The following is a 19,960-nucleotide window of genomic DNA, read 5'->3' as shown; positions in this document are numbered from 1 at the left end:
AAGGAATAATATAATTTCGTCACCATCCTAAAATAATTGCACAGTTCATTTTTTTCAGATTTTTCTGGAAACACAAAATCCCTAACTAGAATTGAGTACTTGATCATTATAGCAAAAAGTAGGACCAATGGCCCTGTATCTTACTGGCCAAATTGAAAGCTTTGGGAAATGTATCCAGATGGCATTTATTATCACCCAGTTATGTGTGTTTATTATATTACAGAAATAGCCCATGTTTTGGTCACATTCCAATCAGATCTGTAAAAAATCCAAATTCCAACTTGATATCATTGATACTTACAGATTTATTGGATCAATCCACTTCCTATCTCTTATAAAGGGTAAATTTTTCAAAGTGGCACCAAATCCAGAATCAGATACGGATCGAAATAATTTCAATACCTTGTGTTGACATCATCATAAAGAAGCTGTATACCAAGTTTGAAGTCAATCGGAATTGTAGTTTCTGAGAAGAAGACGATTGAAAGTTTTGTAACAGATGACAGACGAGTACTGTAGAAATGTTCACTTGATATCATTTATATTTACTGAGTTATTGCATCGATTCACTTCCTATCTCTTATAATGGGGAAATTTTTCAAAGTGGCACCAAATCCAGAATCAGATCCGGATCCAAAGAATTTCACTAACTTTTGTTGACATCATCATACAGAAGCTGTATACCAAGTTTGAAGTCAATCGGAATTGTAGTTTCTGAGAAGAAGACGATTGAAAGTTTTGTAAGGGACGACAGACGATGCCGGACACCGCATGACGACAATAGCTTACAGCTTGTCGGCCGGTAAGCTACAAAATGGGGAAAAAAAGCAATTATTTTAGAGAAGTGAATGATTTTAGACATTACAATGACACCTTTATCTGCATCCTAGCAATATATAACATACAGCCAAAGTATTAACAACTCAAGGGAACAACCATTTAAAAAGTAGGACCAATGGCCCTGTAGCTTACCAGCCAAATGAAAAGCTTTGGGAAAAGTATCCAGATGCCATTTATTATCATCCAGTTATGTGTATTCATTATATTATAGAAATAGCCCGTGTTTTGGTCATGTTCCAATCAGATCTGTAAAAAATCCAAATTCCAACTTGATATCATTGAAACTTACTGATTTATTGGATCAATCCACTTCTTAACTCTTATAAAGGGTAAATTTTTCAAAGTTGCACCAAATCCAGAATCAGATCCGGATCGAAATAATTTCAATACCTTGTGTTGACATCATCATACAGAAGCTGTATACCAAGTTTGAAGTCAATCAGAACTTTAGTTTCGGAGAAGAAGACGATTGAAATTTTTTCCCCATAACAGCCTATATTAAATTTTCGTAACTTCCCGAATCCAGAAGAAGATCCTGATCAGCATGTGGCCATTATGTTTTGGTCATCTCCCCATCAGGGCTGGACTGTAGAAATTTACACTTGATATCATTTATATTTACTGAGTTATTGCATCGATCCACTTCCTATCTCTTATAATGGGGAAATTTTTCAAAGTGGCACCAAATCCAGAATCAGATCCGGATCCAAATATTTTCACTAACTTTTGCTGACATCATCATAAAGAAGCTGTATACCAAGTTTGAAGTCAATCGGAATTGTAGTTTCAGAGAAGAAGACGATTTAAATTTTTGTAACAGACGACGCCGACGCCGGACGCCACATGACGACAATAGCTTACAGATTGTCAGCCGGTAAGCTACAAAAGGGGGAAAAAAAAACAATTATTTTAGAGAAGTAAACTATTTTAGACATTACAATGACACCTTTATCTGCATCCCAGCAACATATAACATACAGCCAAAGTATTAACAACTCAAGGGAACAACCATTTAAAAAAATGTACGTTTTTTCTTTATATTAAGTTGATGGTCCTCGGCAAAATCTAAACTTCAACCCCAAATACTTTTAAAGTTTGGAGAAATTAGATTAAACTATCCTGCTGTTTAGTTTTCACTGGGCTGGATTGAAATTTTTACTGAGCATCCAAGAAACTATATGGATTTGTAACATGTAAATTCACATCTCCTCTACTCACATAAAGTAAATACATAATTCCATCATTCAAGTATATGGCTATTTTTTCCTAATCTCAGTCCAAATCAAAAGACTAATTCTAATCTAAATATTGATGTCCTGATGCTGTTTGACATCACTATGTAAAAATCAAGCCCAAATCACACTTAGAGAGGCTGTCAGGTTGCTTCTGGTGTGAGTCACAGAGAATAGCACAGTATTACAAGTTTTACTTTTAAAATATATTTATTCATTAACTGTAGTATGAAGATACATCTGATCCCACAAGAAGGATGAAAAAGTAGATAATGTCAAAATCCATTGTTCAAGTGGTACAGTGTATGTATTTACTGGGCCTAACTCCATTTATATCCTCTTTCTCCCATTCATGTTTATTCTATTACTAAAAGTTAAACCTGTAACTTGGGAGGTTAAATTCACTCTTGACTGAGTCTTACAGTAACTCTAATCTCTCAAGAAAACCAACTTAGGAAGGCAAGTTTCTTCATATAAACTTAGAGAAAGCAGATTTGTGTTGATCTGGTTTCAAAGACAGTTCCAGTCAAAATTTCAGCAAAAAGTTGTGGTGCTCACTATCTATTTTTCGGCATTACCAAGACTCCATGAAATCTATGCCTTTCTCTTGTCTCTGTTTTAAGGCAGTCGGTGATCAACTCTATGAATGGAGGTTTTGTCCACTATTTTCAGACAGATAGGGGGTGACTGACACCTGTAATTACCAGGAACTGTTAAAATTATCTCATAAATGTTACTGTGACTCATCATCTATCTTTGCATTTAGTCTTTTGATTTGGACTGAGAGGAGAGAGCTGCAGAAGGAAAGGGAGTGTTTTTAAAGTCTGGCATTTTTTCTCCTTTGATTTCAGCATCTGCAGCTTTTATGTCCGTCTGGAATATCACCATAAAATCTCTTCTTTTAAAGATTTAGGATGTGATATTTATTGGTGTATAATAGTGACATTAAAGATTGGAATGAACTGATAAGCCCCGCCCTATTCCTCCTAATTCTCCTTGCTAGTTTTGCTGTGTTCCAGGCAATCCGTAACTCATGTTTTTCCAACCTTCTACCGGTGAAAAGGCACTGGAATGGCAGTCAAACCTGTGACTTCCCACCTGTGAACTCGCACTAGATCGATGTACTCCCAGTTCCAAGTTCTGACATCATGTAGCAATGGCAGTACCCATAGATGTGGTGTTTCTGCAAATTGTTTATTAAAACAAGGTATTGCTCTGATATTATTTATCTGCAAATGTTCTGCATAATCAGCAGCTGCTCTAGCGTTACCTAGTTTTCAGTCCATTGAGTGCATGAATAAATTAATACCTAAAACGTATCCAAATATACAAATAACATAACATAAAAGGTATAACAGCTTCTCTTGCCTTATGCACCATTTTACCTCCTCTGTTTCCCTCAAATAAGCAAAGAGCAAGCACCTTTGGTGGTAGAAATGACTGTAAAGATAATGTATGGTCCACCATGCTGGTTTGTTTACATCTAGCTACCATAATTCCTTGCGCTCAGGCAGTTTGGTGTGGCTTGCCTGGAATGTTACAAAGTCATGAGTCGTGGTTTGAAGTCGTGACTTACAGGCTCAAAAAATGGCCTGGAACGCAGCATTTGTTCTTCTAGTTGTAGTTAGGGGTTTTTGGGGGTGAGTCAGCAATTGAAGGAACGGAAAATGTAAACTTAAAAAAATGTATCAATATTTTCTTTCACTGCACTTTTGCTCCTAAGCACACATAACCTGGTATACGCCATCGCTAAACTCTATGGGAGTTTTCTAGAGGGAAATACTATCAAACTAGTTCTTCCTGCACTGTGTATCTGGTAGAAGGCAGCAGGAAAACAATTCACTTTGCCCTGAGTTTTGTCTCTCAAGCCCCTTTGACACAGCACTTCTGTTATGGGAATATTTCGCCTTTATTCTGGAACGACATCTGTGTAAACAAAATGGTGGGATCATTCGGTCCCACCTCTGTCATGCCTCTGGAGGTAGTAACAGAGCTGTGATAAAGGTGGAATCATGATTCCGGAACGCTATGTACACGGAACACCTCCCATTCCATAACCAAGGGGTTGTTTTGATGACGTATTGCGTGTGCGACCCCCGCGCCAGTGGGATTTAAAAATGACCATGGGCCGTGTACAGTGAACAAACATATCAACATGACCAGAAAGATGTCGAACTGGGGAGACGCTGAGATCTGTGAGCTGTTGTCACTTCAGGCGGAGGACTCTATCCATGCTAATGTAAGGGAGCTGCCTATTTTGGTCAGTAGATGGTGCTGTTGTATTATTTCTGCCCTCAGGGGGGTTTAGCGATTTTGGCCATTTGTACTTATAGGCCACTGTATTTAATGGTCGATGGCCGCGTGAGTGCCATTTTACATTGAAGGTGTGGGAAACTTTCGTGACCAATTTTTCATCAGATCTGTAAAACCTCAGTCATAGCCTAAGTATCACAAATCTGTAAGTCTGTCTGTGATTACTCACCTCAATCTCTTGCATTACGGTGAACAATTTCTAAGTGTCATCTACCATAAACAAGCCATGTGTTTATAAACAGAGTCAGGAGGTAACTTGGGCATCTTCAGAATTTTGTCACAACGTGCATTGTGAGAAGCGAAGGCTCGCAGCAGCGGCAGCGCGACCATATGATATTATATGGATGAAACAAACACGACAAGGAAACGGCTGAAACGCGGAAACAGCTGGAGGAATATGCATAGAGGGAAAGGAGCTCCTGCCGTTTCTGAGTCGTGTCTGTTCCAGCTGCTGATGCCAGACAGTGGCGCAAACCTGCATTTCCCACTATGCACGTCGCAACAAAATTCCGAAGATGCCTGAGTTACCTCCCGGCTCTGTTTGTAAACATGTGGTTTGTTTATGGTGGATGGCACTTTCTTGTTGCTTGAAAGGTAAGTACAATGTGAATGTGTCTCTGCACTATAGTTAAATATTTGAACTATTAACAGTTGTAAAGTAATTTGGTGTGTGTTAAAACAAATATGAAAGGGTCTGATGAAGTTTGGGAATGCACAGTTGTTGTTAAATGTATTTTTTATGCTTATGTCGGCCGTGAATTTGGCTAGTTTTTGAGTTGCACATGTGCTAGCTTCCCAGTGTCAGTCATCTGTGAGTTAATGGAAATATAGCGCTACATTGTACATGTTACTGAGTTTTATGCAACATACTCCAATGTTAGAATGTTTTTCTTGTTTGAAAGCTGGAAAGTGTGAAGCCATCAGCATCACTGAGGTTCTAAAAATAAACAACGAGGTGAAAACCACAATCAAATAGCCACCGTATGTCCGTCTCATCCCTCTACATTACATCCACACTAAAACACAACGCAGAGTCTCCGTGTGGAGAGAAACGCCAAAGGCAACGCACGGGTTGGGTTACACTAACATTTGTGAAACGGTGAAAGTTCCTCCACAACTCTGGAGAGGTTAGCATCACCGCCATGCTCGGGGTGTTTCCGACGTGCAAGTTATACGTCACACTATACGCTGCACTGCGTCTCCCCCCTTTGATTCGGGAACGCAGGTCTGTTGTGTGTGTCCAGCCTGTCTCACCTCTGTTACTCCTTTAGCTCAGCTGTGGAAATCAGTCAATGGTAGGGAAAAAAGGTGGGATCACCATCTCACCTATTTTCTGGGATCTCGGTGTAAAAGTGACTTCAGGTAGAACTGCAGTCCCTCCGTGAGCACTACTGGAAGAATGAACTGTGGTTCATTCACCCAAAAATGAGCCAAACGCACAAAACAAGAACAGAAAATTCAAGCAGATGGCAGAATCTCTGTGGGTGAACACATGGTATACTGATTGACAAGGTTTAGTATTGCCTGAACTTATCCTAAATAGGGCCTTTATTTCTCTCAGTTGGAGAAGGTACGACACCTTGATTTGAAGAAAGCTTTTATTTCTGTGTTCCTCTTTTTGATAAGTAGAAGTGCCTTCTTATTTTCAAAAGTTATTCTTATTTTCAGGTGATTAAATGAAAAAAACTAGAAAAGCATTTGGAGAGTGCAGACCTCCACCAAGGCAGATCGCCCCCCCCTGATCACCACCAAAATTTAATCATTTGTTTCTTGCGCCAGTATCAACATTTCCTGAAAATTTCATCCAGATCCTTCCATAACTTTTTGAGTTATCTTGCTAACAGACAAACAAACAAACAAACCCTGATGAAAACATAACTTCCACCATTCCTTGGCAGAGGTAATAATCATTAATGCTATATTCATTAATGTCATTAAGTCTGTCTAAGTCTTGGACCCACTGGACATTTAAACAGGAAACCAACATGTTCCATGACTTTCAAGTACCTATAATGTAATTTCTATGACCATAACCCATAAAGACCCAAACATCCACCAGTGACCAAAACCAGTTCTTGATCTAAACTGTTCAATACATGTTGATCCACTAATCCTGCCAATCCATGTAAATAATTGGTATAAAATATAGTTTATCATTCTTTCATGGTCGTCAGATGTGACCCATTTGGATGTTCAGAGGCTCTGTAGTGAATGTGGAAACACTGTCATCCTCTACAGCATTGATTCACCAATAAAACCCATGGAGTTGGATCAATGACAGTGGATGGAGACACTTGGTTTATGTTCAGTTAATGGTAGACTTTACTGTAAAACTCCCTTTTTCTTCAGTTTTCTCTGTTTTTGATATAAAAAGCCTCAATTTAAGTCTGCACTTTTATGAACATCTGATCACAGTACATTAAATAAATATAGGAAAATACCTCATTTTCACTTAAAAATGCAAACTACTGAGCATAATAGGTAATAAACGGTGATAAATCACTTAAGAAAGGTTAATTATGGAGAAAAATTAATTTAATAACTGCCACAAAAGTAGCACTGGGTCTTTATGGTTTAAAGTGCATGGACGTATATTACTTCAGCTGATTAAAGTATGAAAATTCAAGAAAAACCTTTTCCATTCTCTAATATTTGTTCAAATATTCAGAATAATAGGCAGTTCAATTTATTTGCTACAGAAATATCTTTACAAGTTCTGAGCATACCGAAGTCTGACACTGGATTTTGGACATCTGGGGAAAACTGAACCAGCGACTCATAGACAATTAAAGTTTTACTATAAACTCCATATACTTCTTGCTTCACAATCTGTTAGACAGCGTCTTGAGTAACACATGAGTGTATTTATGTTATTTATTCGACTACTATGAACACAACAGAGCACACTGGATGCACAAGTTTAATAACAATTGTTAAGCTCATGTCCTTCATATCCTCCTGAGACTCAGGAAAGTACAAGTTTTGGCTTTTTTACATTAAATAATTGCTTTTACTGGAATCAGCACGATGCAACAGTTTTTTCAGATGCATTTTTAACATTTTTATGGAATGTCTTTTGCAGTGGACAGTGCTTTTTTTTCTAAGTAAAGCTGTTAAACTCTTGTCCACTACAGAGGACACAAATGTGCTGCTGGGTCTCAGGGGGATAAGTGACGGCCTGCCCCTCTGTCTGCTCACTGGTTGTGTTACTGGGTGGGGGTTGGGACAGGTCATAAGGCCAATTTGCCTCACCTGTGCATGTGAGGAGAACAGTACACAAGGGCTGTCTAATGTGTGTTTTTCTTTTTGCTGCTTCCAGACTGAGACTTTGGTCCAGGTTTCCAGTGGCTGTGGGACTATAAGTATTATTTCTTCCTGCATTCAACACTGCACACAACACTCTCCCCTCATCCATACAGTGCACACATGACTAACCCTCTACATTACATTTCATATGTGCTTTTGTTCTGGTTTGTTGTTTTTTTTCATTTAAGCTTACTTTCTGTCTGTTAGTTGTGACCTTCTTTCTGCTTTAATGATTCAACCATTATTTACTTTCAAGTGTAATGAGTTACAAATAAATAAATTTTGATTAGTTATTTCATGTGTGGACTCATTTGTTGTCACTAACTGACCCAGTTTGTGACACATACAACAGCCATACATTCAACCACCACTGTTTACAGTTTACTTACTTTACGTTTAGTTATAAGACTTTGATGCATGGGCGTTTTTAGTCCATTTTTGGGGTTGCTGAAGCACCCCTAAAATATTTTAAGGTAGCTGAAATTTTTCTTTTTTCTTGTTACTTTATATCCATTTTTAACATTCTAGAAAAATGTCCAAACCACATACAGTACATGGTTGAAATGTAATATTTTAGCAGCAAAAATACAGCACCCCCCCACCCATCTTGTCTTTGTCTTTGATCCACTCCGTCCCTCCTCCCTTTCCCTGACTTGGACTCTTGGCTGTACCTGTGTCGAGCAGAGCGCAGGCGCTGCCTTCAGGAGTTGTGCAGACAGGAACATACTTTTTTTTTTTCTGAAAAAAAAAAAAAAACAGCCAGATTTAAGAAAGAGTGTAAGATCAACTGGTGTAACCTCATTTTCCACAGAAACCAAATATTCTATTACAGTGATGTAAATTGAATAAATGTACCAGTTTATATCTCTTATTAGATATAAAACACATTGTTTTTTTGCCTTTTAGTTAAAGCACAAATGGGGGAGCAGAGAGATACTTAACATATACACTGGTTTGCAATTTTTTAGAAATGATCTGCCTCAGATTAAATGTGCTAAATGTTATGTATTTTGATCAGATTAATTGGAAAACAAATGATAAAAGTGCTGGTTTGCTGATGTTTTGACGGTATATGATGGTGTGTTCTTCCACATATATGTTGGTTTCTGTCTATTTATAAACAGATTTCTAAATGTTCCACTGATAGAACCTGTAAAGTGAATGTATTGTCATGTGCAGACAGTGTTTGAAGTAGATCTGGTCGATCTGACACTAATATTCCTCTGCAGTTAAACCCATTCTCTCGTAGATGTATATGTTGAGGAACTGCTGTATCAAAATGGAGGATTGCCTTCAACCAGAAATTAGGGTTAGGGTATATTTCTTTTATGATTACAATCTATTCCTCTTTTACTGTGGCACAGCATTTAAATCACTTTGATCAGATTTGATGGTTTAGTCAGAGTTTCTCATACCCCAAAAAATGTTCTGTTTTTCTTTCACAAATGTGGGAACGATGGTCCAAAATTGCATTAAATGTACAAAACAGTGAAATTTCTCTTGCCTGGCCAGGTAGCACTCTGGGTGCTCAGCGCCCCTAAACCTCTGATCCTAGAACCGCCCCTGCTTTGATGAAACACCCAAAGCTAAAGGAACTGAAAACCTCTGACATTCATCTCCTACTCTTGAGAAAAAGATACTGTGTTGACCCAAATGGATTGTTTGGAAATATGTTTTCTACAGGGAATTAATATGTACAAATCTGTGTTGTTTTGATCAATGAGATTATTCATTTCAACATTTTACACATTTCTTAAATAATGTACAAAAAAAAAAAAAAAATGTTAGAGATCTGAAATGATGCAAAAATGCATTTAGTCAGATCACTAAAGCCATCATGGCGTCTAAGTCCTTTTGTAACCAAGGGAAAACCCAGAGGTGCACTACACCTAAGTGTTTTTGTCTAAGTCTGACAGGTCTGCATATGTGTCACTGAACAAAATAATTCCTCCTCTTGTCCTAAATATTCACTTTTATGACTTTTGCAGGTCTGCTGATTGAGATTATAGAATTACATGAGTTCACAGGTTTTCAACCTGTGAGAACCCAGTTTAAGCATCGATGATGTAGAAAGTTGAGCAGCTACAAGTAAGTCTCTGCATCCCCCAGTACTTCCTTTCACACTTGCACGTCCCCTGCTGATCGACAAACATGACACCTGCCCTGCTTTTCCAAGAGTCTGCCCCCTCCAAGTTAGGATGAATATCAAACAATGATACTTGATTTTCTATAGCATATGTGTTCACATTCACTTTTTACATTGTCATTTATATCACGACCAATTAACCCATAAAGACCCAGTGCTACTTTTGTAGTTGTTCCCAAATAAATTTCTTTAAATTTCATCTTTTTTAAGTGACTTATCACCATTTATTACCCCACCCCCTGAAGGGGAGGTAAGGGGTATTGTTTTTGGTTCCCTTTGTTTCTTTGTTTGTTAACACTCCAGCAGCAAAACTGTTGGTTGAATTTATAGGAAATTGGGTTTATAGATTGCCAGTGACCCAGAATAGATGTGGTTACAGTTTGGGAAAAGTAGGTCAAAGCTGTCATTTTTTATAATTTTTAACCCCCCCCCCCCCCCCCCCCAATTTATTTATAATGGGTGACATTTCAAATGTCTGTAGCAGCAAAACTATTGGTTGAATTCATACCAAATTGTGTTTATAGATTGCCAGTGACCCAGAATACATGTGGTTACATTTTGAGAAAAGTATGTCAAAGTTCCAATTTTTTATGAATTCAAATCTTTTTTATTCTCCCATTTACTTATAATGGGTGAAATTTCAAATGTCTATAAAAACATAAATTTTGTTTGAATTTACTTCAAACTTGCCACATATACTGTATAGAGGCAATTGTTACGCTGACATCAGCATACACATAGACATGATGACATTAGCTGGATCAAAGCCCAAATAAGCTACAAAATATGCAAGGGGTGAGATTTGTTGTGCCTGGCACCACTTGTTAAAATATTATCCTCTGTATTTTGCATTTTTTTGTGAAATTCATGTATTATTCTATATAAATTTTTCTGATCATGTAGATGTTCATTAAAGATCTGATTAAAGTTGAGGGTTTTTATATCAGAAACAGAGAAAACTGAAGAAAAAGTGACTTTTTCAGTAAAATCTATCATTAATTGAACATAAACCCAGTATCTCCATCCACTGTCATTGATCCAACTCCATGGGTTTTACTGGTGAATCAATGTTGTAGAAGATGACAGTGTTTCCACGTTCACTACAGAGCCTCTGAACGTCCAAATAGGTCATATCTGATGACTGTGAAAAGACGACAAACTGGATTTTACACCAATTATTTACATGGATTGGTTGGATTAGTGAATCAGCAGTTATTAAACATTTTATATCAGTAGATGATTTTGGTCGCTGGTGGATGTTTGGGTCTTTATGCATTAAACTGATTAAGCTGTCCATCTGGAACAGAACAAACACGTTGGGAAAGGGGGAAAAATTTTTGAAAACACGTAATTGCAATGAAGTATTTTTCTCAGCTGTCTGATTGTCTATAAACAAAACAGAACTATCACTGAATTTGTCAGGGGAAAAAAAATAATCCAGCATCAACACTCAAATAGAAGATAACTTTGGAATTCATCTCCCGCATCTTTATTTCAAAATGTGACAACATACAACAAAAGAATGTATTTCAGTCCAAAACATTTGCCAACATAAAAGAACTTCAGACAAAGCAGCTGGATGTTCCTTTCTGCTCCTGCGATCATCAGTCCTGACTGCTTTAAACAAACTGCACATGAAGTGACAGCGTCCACAGTCCGATGCTATCCACTTCCACACAGACAGACAGCGCTTGTGACGGAGCAGCAGCAGTAGAAATGTGGCAGCTCATTTTTTCTTGGTTGCTCTTTTTCCTTCTCCTTTTTTTGGTTTGCCTTTTCCTCGGAGTTTCCTCAGTCGACGCATCTCCTCCTTAAAGTCTTCATGTTCATCTCTGAGAAACAAGAGGAAACATTTTATTTACATACATACTCCACACTAGAATGTCTGGACTTGAGCTGTAAACTGGATTTTATAACTCTTCTATGATTAAATACGTCAAAGCCGTGACATTAATATACTATTTAAAAAATGTATAACATCGGCATCCTATAGGTGAACATGCCCGGACACACCACTGCTTTTCTACTCTGGTGCTAATGTAGTGTCAGCCATTTGGGGCAACTATTCCTCATTAACTTAATATTAAAAAAATAAATGTTAACACTTTGAATCAGAAGTGTACGTCCCACTTCCCCTTCAGTGGGAGTCTCTGAAACTTTATTAATTTTCCAACGGGGAACTGATGCTGCTATATCGCTCTATTCAGAACCATTAGATTCATTAAAAAGGAACAAATCTACAAAATGTGGGTCAATATATAATTGAGGTACTTTCGAAGTCCATGGGATATATCTTGCATAGAGCTTTATTAAAAGTAAAAAAAAAAAAAGGTTTTTATGTTCAGTATGATCATGTCTTTAAAAATTTTATAATTATTTAATTACGGAAACAATCACTTAATCAATAACTAGATATACTAAATTTGAACAACCACCACCTTCTAATTAACTACACAATAATAAAATGAGCTTATTCAGATATTGTATTGATTGTGTTCTTTTTATTAAGTTGAGATAATCATGACAGATATTTCTTTTTTGGCAATATATCAAATTCTATATGGAAAATAAAAAATTGTATCTGTGTCCAACATCACTTTTAACTAAGTTACTCATTACATAAACACCTCTCAAGGAAGTGTGTAAATTCCAAATCACATGACCTGCTTCACATGATGTCATTTCCTCCTGAAGAAGACACTGGCAAAACTCCAAGATATGTTCTTTCTCCTTTTTTCTTAGTTATTTAATATAAAATAGTGTGTGAGTCAAGTGTGTATTTTATCACACTCTTACGTCAACAGTGTTACTACAATATCTTTACAACTTTCAATTTCAATTTTACTCAGCTGTATATATGATATTTAGAAGAATCTTTCTGTAAAAATGCTATGTGGTGTTATGGTTATGTTGATTTTAGGCCTGAAACAGCAAAAATGTCAACTATACCTGTCAACTATGTTACCCTGTAAAGGTAACTCAAGAATCCCTCAATTATATATCCACCCATGTTCTTTAGTTGTGCCTTGGTCAGTTAGATTGTTCGTCAGTTTGTATCTGAAATATGTTAAAACATAAAAATCACACTGCGACACAATCGGTCTGGCCAGTGGAGGTGATGTCAGAACGGCTGTTTTTGTTAAATGACTGGTGGGTTTGATGAGCACTTTAGGGCTTTAAGTTCACTGTTGGAAAGGGTCATACGACAGTAAAATCAAGTAGAGAAAATATTCTAAATATGCATACTGAAACTCATACTGGTCCTGTTCTATGTCTTGTTATTCTTTGTCATCCTGATAATAACCCTGAATAAATCCTGTCACACACATCCACAACATTCACTTTTTATAATTACAATACCGTGGGAAGAGTTCAGAGTGGGGTGAAGTAACACAATATTTGATAATGACAAGTACTGGTAAGCAACGGCCAATATTTCTTTCTCATGTTACTTCATATGTGGCTCAGTGGTTCTTTGTTAATCTCTGAAATTAATGTAGTTTATCATTTAACCATGCACATATTCAGATTTAAACACAAACCATTATTTGTTCTCTTATGACATGCCAACACATCCAAGAACATTAAGTGATTTAGGATTTACTGCATCAGCTTTATGTGTTTGTGTTTACTTGGACTAATTTGGGGAAAGTGATGTTAGAATACAAAACCAATGTGGTTTTTTTCAAGGTTCAAGGTGACTTTATTTGTACCCATGGGTAGATTTGTTTTGCAGCAAGCTCTCGCTCACTGCCGGTCGCTGTGTGCGCATGCGCCCAACACATAAATTAAGAAACAAAAAATGAAAATATTGACCAATCGTCAGCAAAAGCTATTTAAAAGATATTTAATGAATACCTGGGATATTACAAGATAAACTACATTTGTTGCGAGGCTTAGCAAAGAAATAGTCATGGATGAAATAACATAAAACATACATCACAGGACTAAAAATATGAATGCACAGATATATCAACTAAACAACAGTACTGGTCGACAAGACAACATTTTACTGATGGATGAGTTTTATCTGTTGTGTTTAATACTTTTTGACTGATTTTTCATTATTCAAATACACTGTGATGAAGGCCTGAAAGACTTTAGCAAAATACATTTAGAGTTTTGATAATTCGATTTCTTTGTTTCCCTGGCAAAAATGGGGGACTAAATGATAACAATGAAAAAAACAAATAGAGAATTACACCACACTAGTAACATACCATTGTAAATATTTGTGTTGGCATGAGTCCAGAATTTCACTATAACTCATCAATGATGAGTCACATGTATCAGAGTATTATTTAGTACCTGAACAGGCCCATGAAGCGGAGTTTCTGGGTCATGGCGTAGTAGATCTTGTGCTGTGGATACCAGTCGTACACCTCCTTCCTCTTGGCCAGGGGAGTCTCCTGAAAGAGTTTGACTACTTTCATGGACTTGGTGTCTGTCGTACGTACAACTCCGCCAAAGATCTGTGCGCTGAGCCTGGCCATACGCATCGCGTAGTTCGACAGACCCGCCATGTGACACACTCACTAGTGATGGAGGAACATGAAGAAGACAATCAATCGATGCTATAACAGCTAGGATTCAGATTTAACATATATGTAAATATATTTGTCATATTCTGATTTGAAACTTTACTAAACTTAATGTCACTTGAGTTTAAGGCTGCACCTACCTTACAACTTCACATCAGATTACAGTTTTCTAATACTGGTTTCTGAAGAATTCTGAGGTTATCTGCAGAATTCTAGTTACAAATCTAAATAATTTCTTCAGCCCAAATTGATGCCTTCATCTGCAAGGAGTCATTTATACAATAGTGACGAAAAACAAAATGTATTTCATTTCATATTACTGCAACAAAACACATAAATAGCTATAACACTTTTTTTTTTTTTTTTTATTATGTTAGTAAATGTTAAATTGAGATGATTGAGTACATATTATAAAATTACTTTCAGTGTATAAAATTGTAAAAGAATTGAAACATTAAACTAAAGATATGTGTCAGGGACCAGTACTAGTAGTGGTACCAGTTACATAAACAATACCCAACTCTAATCATGCACAGAGAGATATTCTGGATTCAGTGACAAAGAATACAATATAAAATATGTATGACGGTTGGAGAAGTATACACATTAATCTATGCATTTTCCTTAATAACAAAGCACACAGACTCAAATTGCAATGTGTATATATGCTTTTTTCCTCTTAATAAATTAACTAGAAGCCATCAAACCTGTCGAATAATGGAACCAGTCTTACTAATCTATGCCTAAAATAAAAACTAATTTAAATTAACTGTGTTCATTATCAACATAACTCAGGTTTCTGTCAGCTGTGTTATAGATGTCAGGCTGTCAGCAGGAGTAAACATTTATGGATGAACATATTAATTATAAGGTGAATTTCAGCCTGAAAATCCCACGAAAATCTCATCAGCAATCAGTTATGATGTCTGCAGGAAACACAACCAGACTATTTGGTTAAATTTTAGGCATCTTTATTAGAACAAGTTACTTTCATGAGACCCAAATCACTCAGTATTTAACCCTTTCATGCATGAATTATGAGAACCTTAAACATGACCCCCCCCCCCCCTTTTTTTTTTAAACCAACCACCACCAGCCCCCCTTTGATGACAACTTCATTTTTAACTATACAGGGGTTGTTGAGAACAAAAGAAAATAACACCTGTATCATTAAGATAAGAAGCCAAAATGAAAATTCTTGAACTATTTATTTTTAATTACAGCTTGTCTTTAAGTAACAATCTCAAACTTTATATTCGCATGTTCATTCATTCCTTGCTCGTATACATATACATAGAGGGAGGGCTCTTATAGATGAAAGTGTACAGGGACAGGATGAGACAAGACCGTGGTTCCTCTTTAGGCATGAAAAAAACAATGCGACTGACATTTTTTTTATGAACCTATTTTTCATGGAGTTGCGAAATTACCCACTCAGATGGATACCATGCATTTAATATTTGAAGCCAAGAAACATGTATTTACTGATATACTGTGTAAAACCTATGAAATAAAAATGCTTTTAATGCTGCTAATCTGATGTTTTCTCATATTTAAACATACTCTAATATTATTTATTACTCACTTCTTGTAGATAATATACCAATAAAACAACAACAACAACAACAAAAAACAAAACATGTTGTTAAGAAAAATTATAATTATAATCTAATAACGATCAGCAATTAGATTACACTCAAACATGTTAGTGCAGATCAGGTTTACCAAAAACAGCAAAGTTACAGTAATGGTATGAATGTCAGTGCATTATTATGGGATGGTACAAAAGTGTCCACTGTGTTGGCTGATATGGAACTAAAACAACAAAACCCACGAATATACAAGAGAACAGATAGAGAATAGCAGTCCACTGGAGTGACCACTATGCATGAAAGGGTTAAAGGAGCTATAAAAAATAAATCCTCCCATATTAGCCATGTGTTATTTTATATTTTAGGACTGATGGTTGTGTCCCTCCTAATGCTGAGACCAAACCGACCGATTCAAACGAGATTTTCACGGCAGAAACATAATAACACGGTTTCCTACCTGAGTCTGAAGTTTGGACTGAAGCACACACTGAGGGCAGTCACACCAAAACCCTCTAAAATAAACGAAACTTTAGTAGAACTTCACATTAACCGTGAAGCTAACGTTAACCTTCTCACCATGCACTCGACTGCCATCACAAGCTCCACCGCGCATGCTCCCTATACCTTGGAGCTGATTGGTCAGTGGCATCCGGAAGTTACTGATATCTGTTTTTTTTTTTTTTTTTTCGAAAAGTACGATTTAATTACAAACGTCGTGCAAACTTATCGTATCGCTTTCAATAGTATGTGGTTCAACATATATATAATCGGTTGGTTTTATCGATTAATTCCGCTGTATTTATTATGAAATCTGTGGTGACGTGTCCGTCACTATAATAAGTTCCGTCGATCCCGCAAATTTTGCAGAAAGTTCCGCTCGTTGACAAGTTTTCTTCGCTTTCGTTTTTAATACTGCTGAAGCAAACTAAAGTACGTTATCGCCACCTTCTGTTCTGGAAAAGTTATTGCAGTGCTTGCAGGGTGACACAAACACACTAAAAAGATCAGATCCGCACTGCATAAAAGCACGTTTTTTCGCACATATTTGTATAAACTGATGATAATCCAAGTTTTTGGACACAGCTGTGTGACTCTTTAGATTTCATAAGGTCTACCTGTTTATAAATTAGCCCTGTTTGCCCTAAACTCTGCCTACTACTACTAAAACATCTGTTCTTTTCTTCATCTGATCATTACCTTATTTCCTCACCTGATGGATTCTCCCTGTCTGTTTTGTTTTGTTTTGGTTTCATACAATTTGCCAATGATCATCTGGACTGAAGTGTGGCTCAGCATGTTTCATATTCATCTTATGCTTTTTCCTTTTATGCCATGTATGGTTGTGTGATGGTTTCATTTACAAGGAAGGATGTCATTGTAAACTGTCATCTAAATAAAAGAAAAGTATAATTACATAAACAGAAGACAAAATGAACGTCATTTGCCTTGTCATCTAAACTGTTATCACTCCTTAAACAAATGTTACTGACATGATCTTTACCTAAAAAAGATGTTATAACTTCTGTCGTCACTAATTTCATATATGTAAACTGTATATGGGTCATTAAATAATAAGAAGGCATTTATTTTTCTTTACTGGTTTTAAATTCATGTACATCATACTACTTTTGCATTTGTCTTTATTTTGGATTTCTTAAACATACTTTTTTTTATTCTTCAAGTGTGTATAAAAACATCAGACAATATTACAATATTCATCACTACTGACTAAATAACATATCATTTAAAAGTACATCTACAATCTTTATGCCAGTCATTCTGGGGTAGGTCTACTAATAAGGTCATATTGTATGGATTGAACCCATAAAGACTCAAACATCCAATGGCAACCAAAATCATTTCCTAATGTAAAAGTTTAATACCTTTTGATCCACTAATCCTATCACTCCATGTAAATAATTGGGGTAAAATACAATTTGTCATCTTTTCATGGTCATCAGATGTGACCCATTTAGACGTTCAGAGACCCCGTCATGAACGTGGAAACGCCGTCATTTTCTATAACACTGATTCATCAGTAAAAACCATAGAGTTAGATCAATGACAGTGGATGGAGACACTTGTTTTCATATTCATTTAATGATATATTTTATTTAAAAAAGTAATTTTTTTCCTCCATTTTCTCTGTTTTTGATATAAGAACCCTTGACTTTAATTTGAGCTTTTATGGACATTAATCATGATCAGTAAATTACATGTAGGAAAATATCTGATTTTCCCTTAAGAATGCAAAATACTGAGCATAATATTAGAATATATGGTGATAAATCATTTAAGAAAATTTAAAAACAGAGAAAAAATCATTTCAGAACTGCCACAAAAGTAGCACGGGGTCGTTATGGGTTAAGAATGTAAATGAATAAAAATCGGTGTGTCCACTACTTTACAGATTAACAGTCTGTTATTATACTAATTTTCTTGTAAACATGTCATTCTGAATTTAGATTCAGGTTATAAATGACTAAAGCAGATGGTGTTCTTAAATGCAATTTTTTTTTTACTGTTTATTATTGCTCTATGATCAAAATTGAAGTGATTTGTTATTTTTACATTTCAATTAAAGCCATAAATCTACAAAAATACAAAAAGTAGAAAACACACTGGACAGTCTGAGCATCAGAAATAATACAAATAAAAACATACACCCAGAATATAACAGGAACAGTTTAGTTCATGTCTGGAACTTGGCTTCTGCAGAAATCAGGGCTTCCCCAAAACACCTCCTGGGGATGCTGTAATAATATTTCATGATATTACAAATAAGGCTACAAAAACATCACTACACAGGCAAATAAATAGGTCCTGTTAAAATACTGGGACACTGAGGAAAAAGTAGAGGAGGTGGGGAAATGGGATGAAAACAGAAGCATTTAGAGGGTTAATGTTCACTTTGGTTTACGGTAATGTTCTCTAATGTCTTGTTGTTTACTAATTTTTGATGACTATAGCAATATATGCGTGAATATAACATTTTTTTCATTTATGTGAGCTTTATGAACTATCCACTGTCTACCTTAAGAGACCAGGGAAACATTTTATTAACATTGTAGTCAAACCTTAGACCTGTTTAAAAAGGAAAAGTAACACTAATATCATTTTTACCTTGATACTATAACTAGCTAACAGTGGGTGAGCATTTGTGTTTTTGACTTGTTTGGTGGATGACTGTTAGGCTGAAGTAAGCCTTCTGTTGGTGTTTAGTGTTAGGTTTAGGGCTGTAATATGTCCAGGGTGCTATTATTGGCAGTTTTATTGCAATTTTTAATTTAATGTAACAATCATTTGTCACATATATGAAGTTGTGCCTGTTATACAATAAAATTTATGTCTCCATATGTTACTTACTCAGGTTTTCTCTAAAACATCACATATTTTAAAAAACAACTTATATGACATTGCATTCAGGTCATCTTTAACCCATAAAGACCCAAACAGCCACCAGTGACTAAAATGATCTAAACTGTTTAACACCTATTGATCCACTAATCCTATCAATCCATGTAAATAATTGGTTTAAAATACAGTTTGTCATCTTTTCATGGTCATCAGATATGACCCATTTGGATGTTCAGGGGCTTCATAGTGAACATGGAAACACCATCATCTTCTATAACATTGATTCACCAGTAAAACTCATGGAGTTGGATCAATGAGAGTGAATGGAGACACTTGGTTAATGTTCAGTATACGTATATTTGGCTGAAAAAATCCCTTTTTCTTCAGTTTTCTCTGTTTCTGATTTAATTACCTTTGAATTCACCATGAGCTTTTATGAACGTGTACATAATCAGTGAATTACATATTAGAAAATACATCATTTTCACTGAAAAAACATATAATACAGAGAATAATATCACAATAAATGGTGATAAATCACTTAAGAAAGGTTACATTAAGTGAAAAATTCACTTGGGAACAGTCACAAAAGTAGCATTGGGTCTTTATGGGTTAACATAGATAATAAACATT

General features: G+C 36.0%; 1 protein-coding gene across 3 annotated transcripts; it reads right to left on the bottom strand.

Annotated features, from left to right (window-relative positions):
* Window positions 1-11,292: 11,292 nt before the first annotated feature.
* Window positions 11,293-16,593, bottom strand: mrps33 (mitochondrial ribosomal protein S33). Of its 3 annotated transcripts, none has more exons than XM_030151100.1 (3): window positions 16,428-16,593; window positions 14,146-14,379; window positions 11,293-11,669 (listed from the first exon to the last, which is right to left on the bottom strand). In XM_030151100.1, exons 2-3 carry the CDS (start codon window positions 14,358-14,360, stop codon window positions 11,564-11,566), a joined length of 321 nt encoding a protein of 106 aa, XP_030006960.1. In that variant the 5' UTR covers window positions 14,361-14,379; window positions 16,428-16,593; the 3' UTR covers window positions 11,293-11,563. The 3 variants fall into 3 exon arrangements, with proteins under 3 accessions (XP_030006960.1, XP_030006961.1, XP_030006959.1); XM_030151101.1 differs by having other exon boundaries at window positions 14,146-14,368; XM_030151099.1 differs by having other exon boundaries at window positions 14,146-14,372; window positions 16,428-16,592.
* Window positions 16,594-19,960: the final 3,367 nt, after the last annotated feature.

The sequence above is a fragment of the Sphaeramia orbicularis genome, chromosome 12, assembly GCF_902148855.1.
Source record: "Sphaeramia orbicularis chromosome 12, fSphaOr1.1, whole genome shotgun sequence".
Taxonomy (NCBI): domain Eukaryota; kingdom Metazoa; phylum Chordata; class Actinopteri; order Kurtiformes; family Apogonidae; genus Sphaeramia; species Sphaeramia orbicularis.
The sequence above is the reverse complement of the archived record's forward strand: the minus strand, read 5'-3'. Positions and strand labels throughout refer to the sequence as shown.

Coding starts and splice junctions, on each gene's coding strand:
- mrps33 (XM_030151100.1), bottom strand. CDS start 14,360: ATGGCGGGTCTGTCGAACTACGCGATGCGTATGGCCAGGCTCAGCGCA. Junction 11,670..14,145: donor CGCTTCATGGGCCTGTTCAG/GTACTAAATAAT, acceptor CTTGTTTCTCAG/AGATGAACATGAAGACTTTA.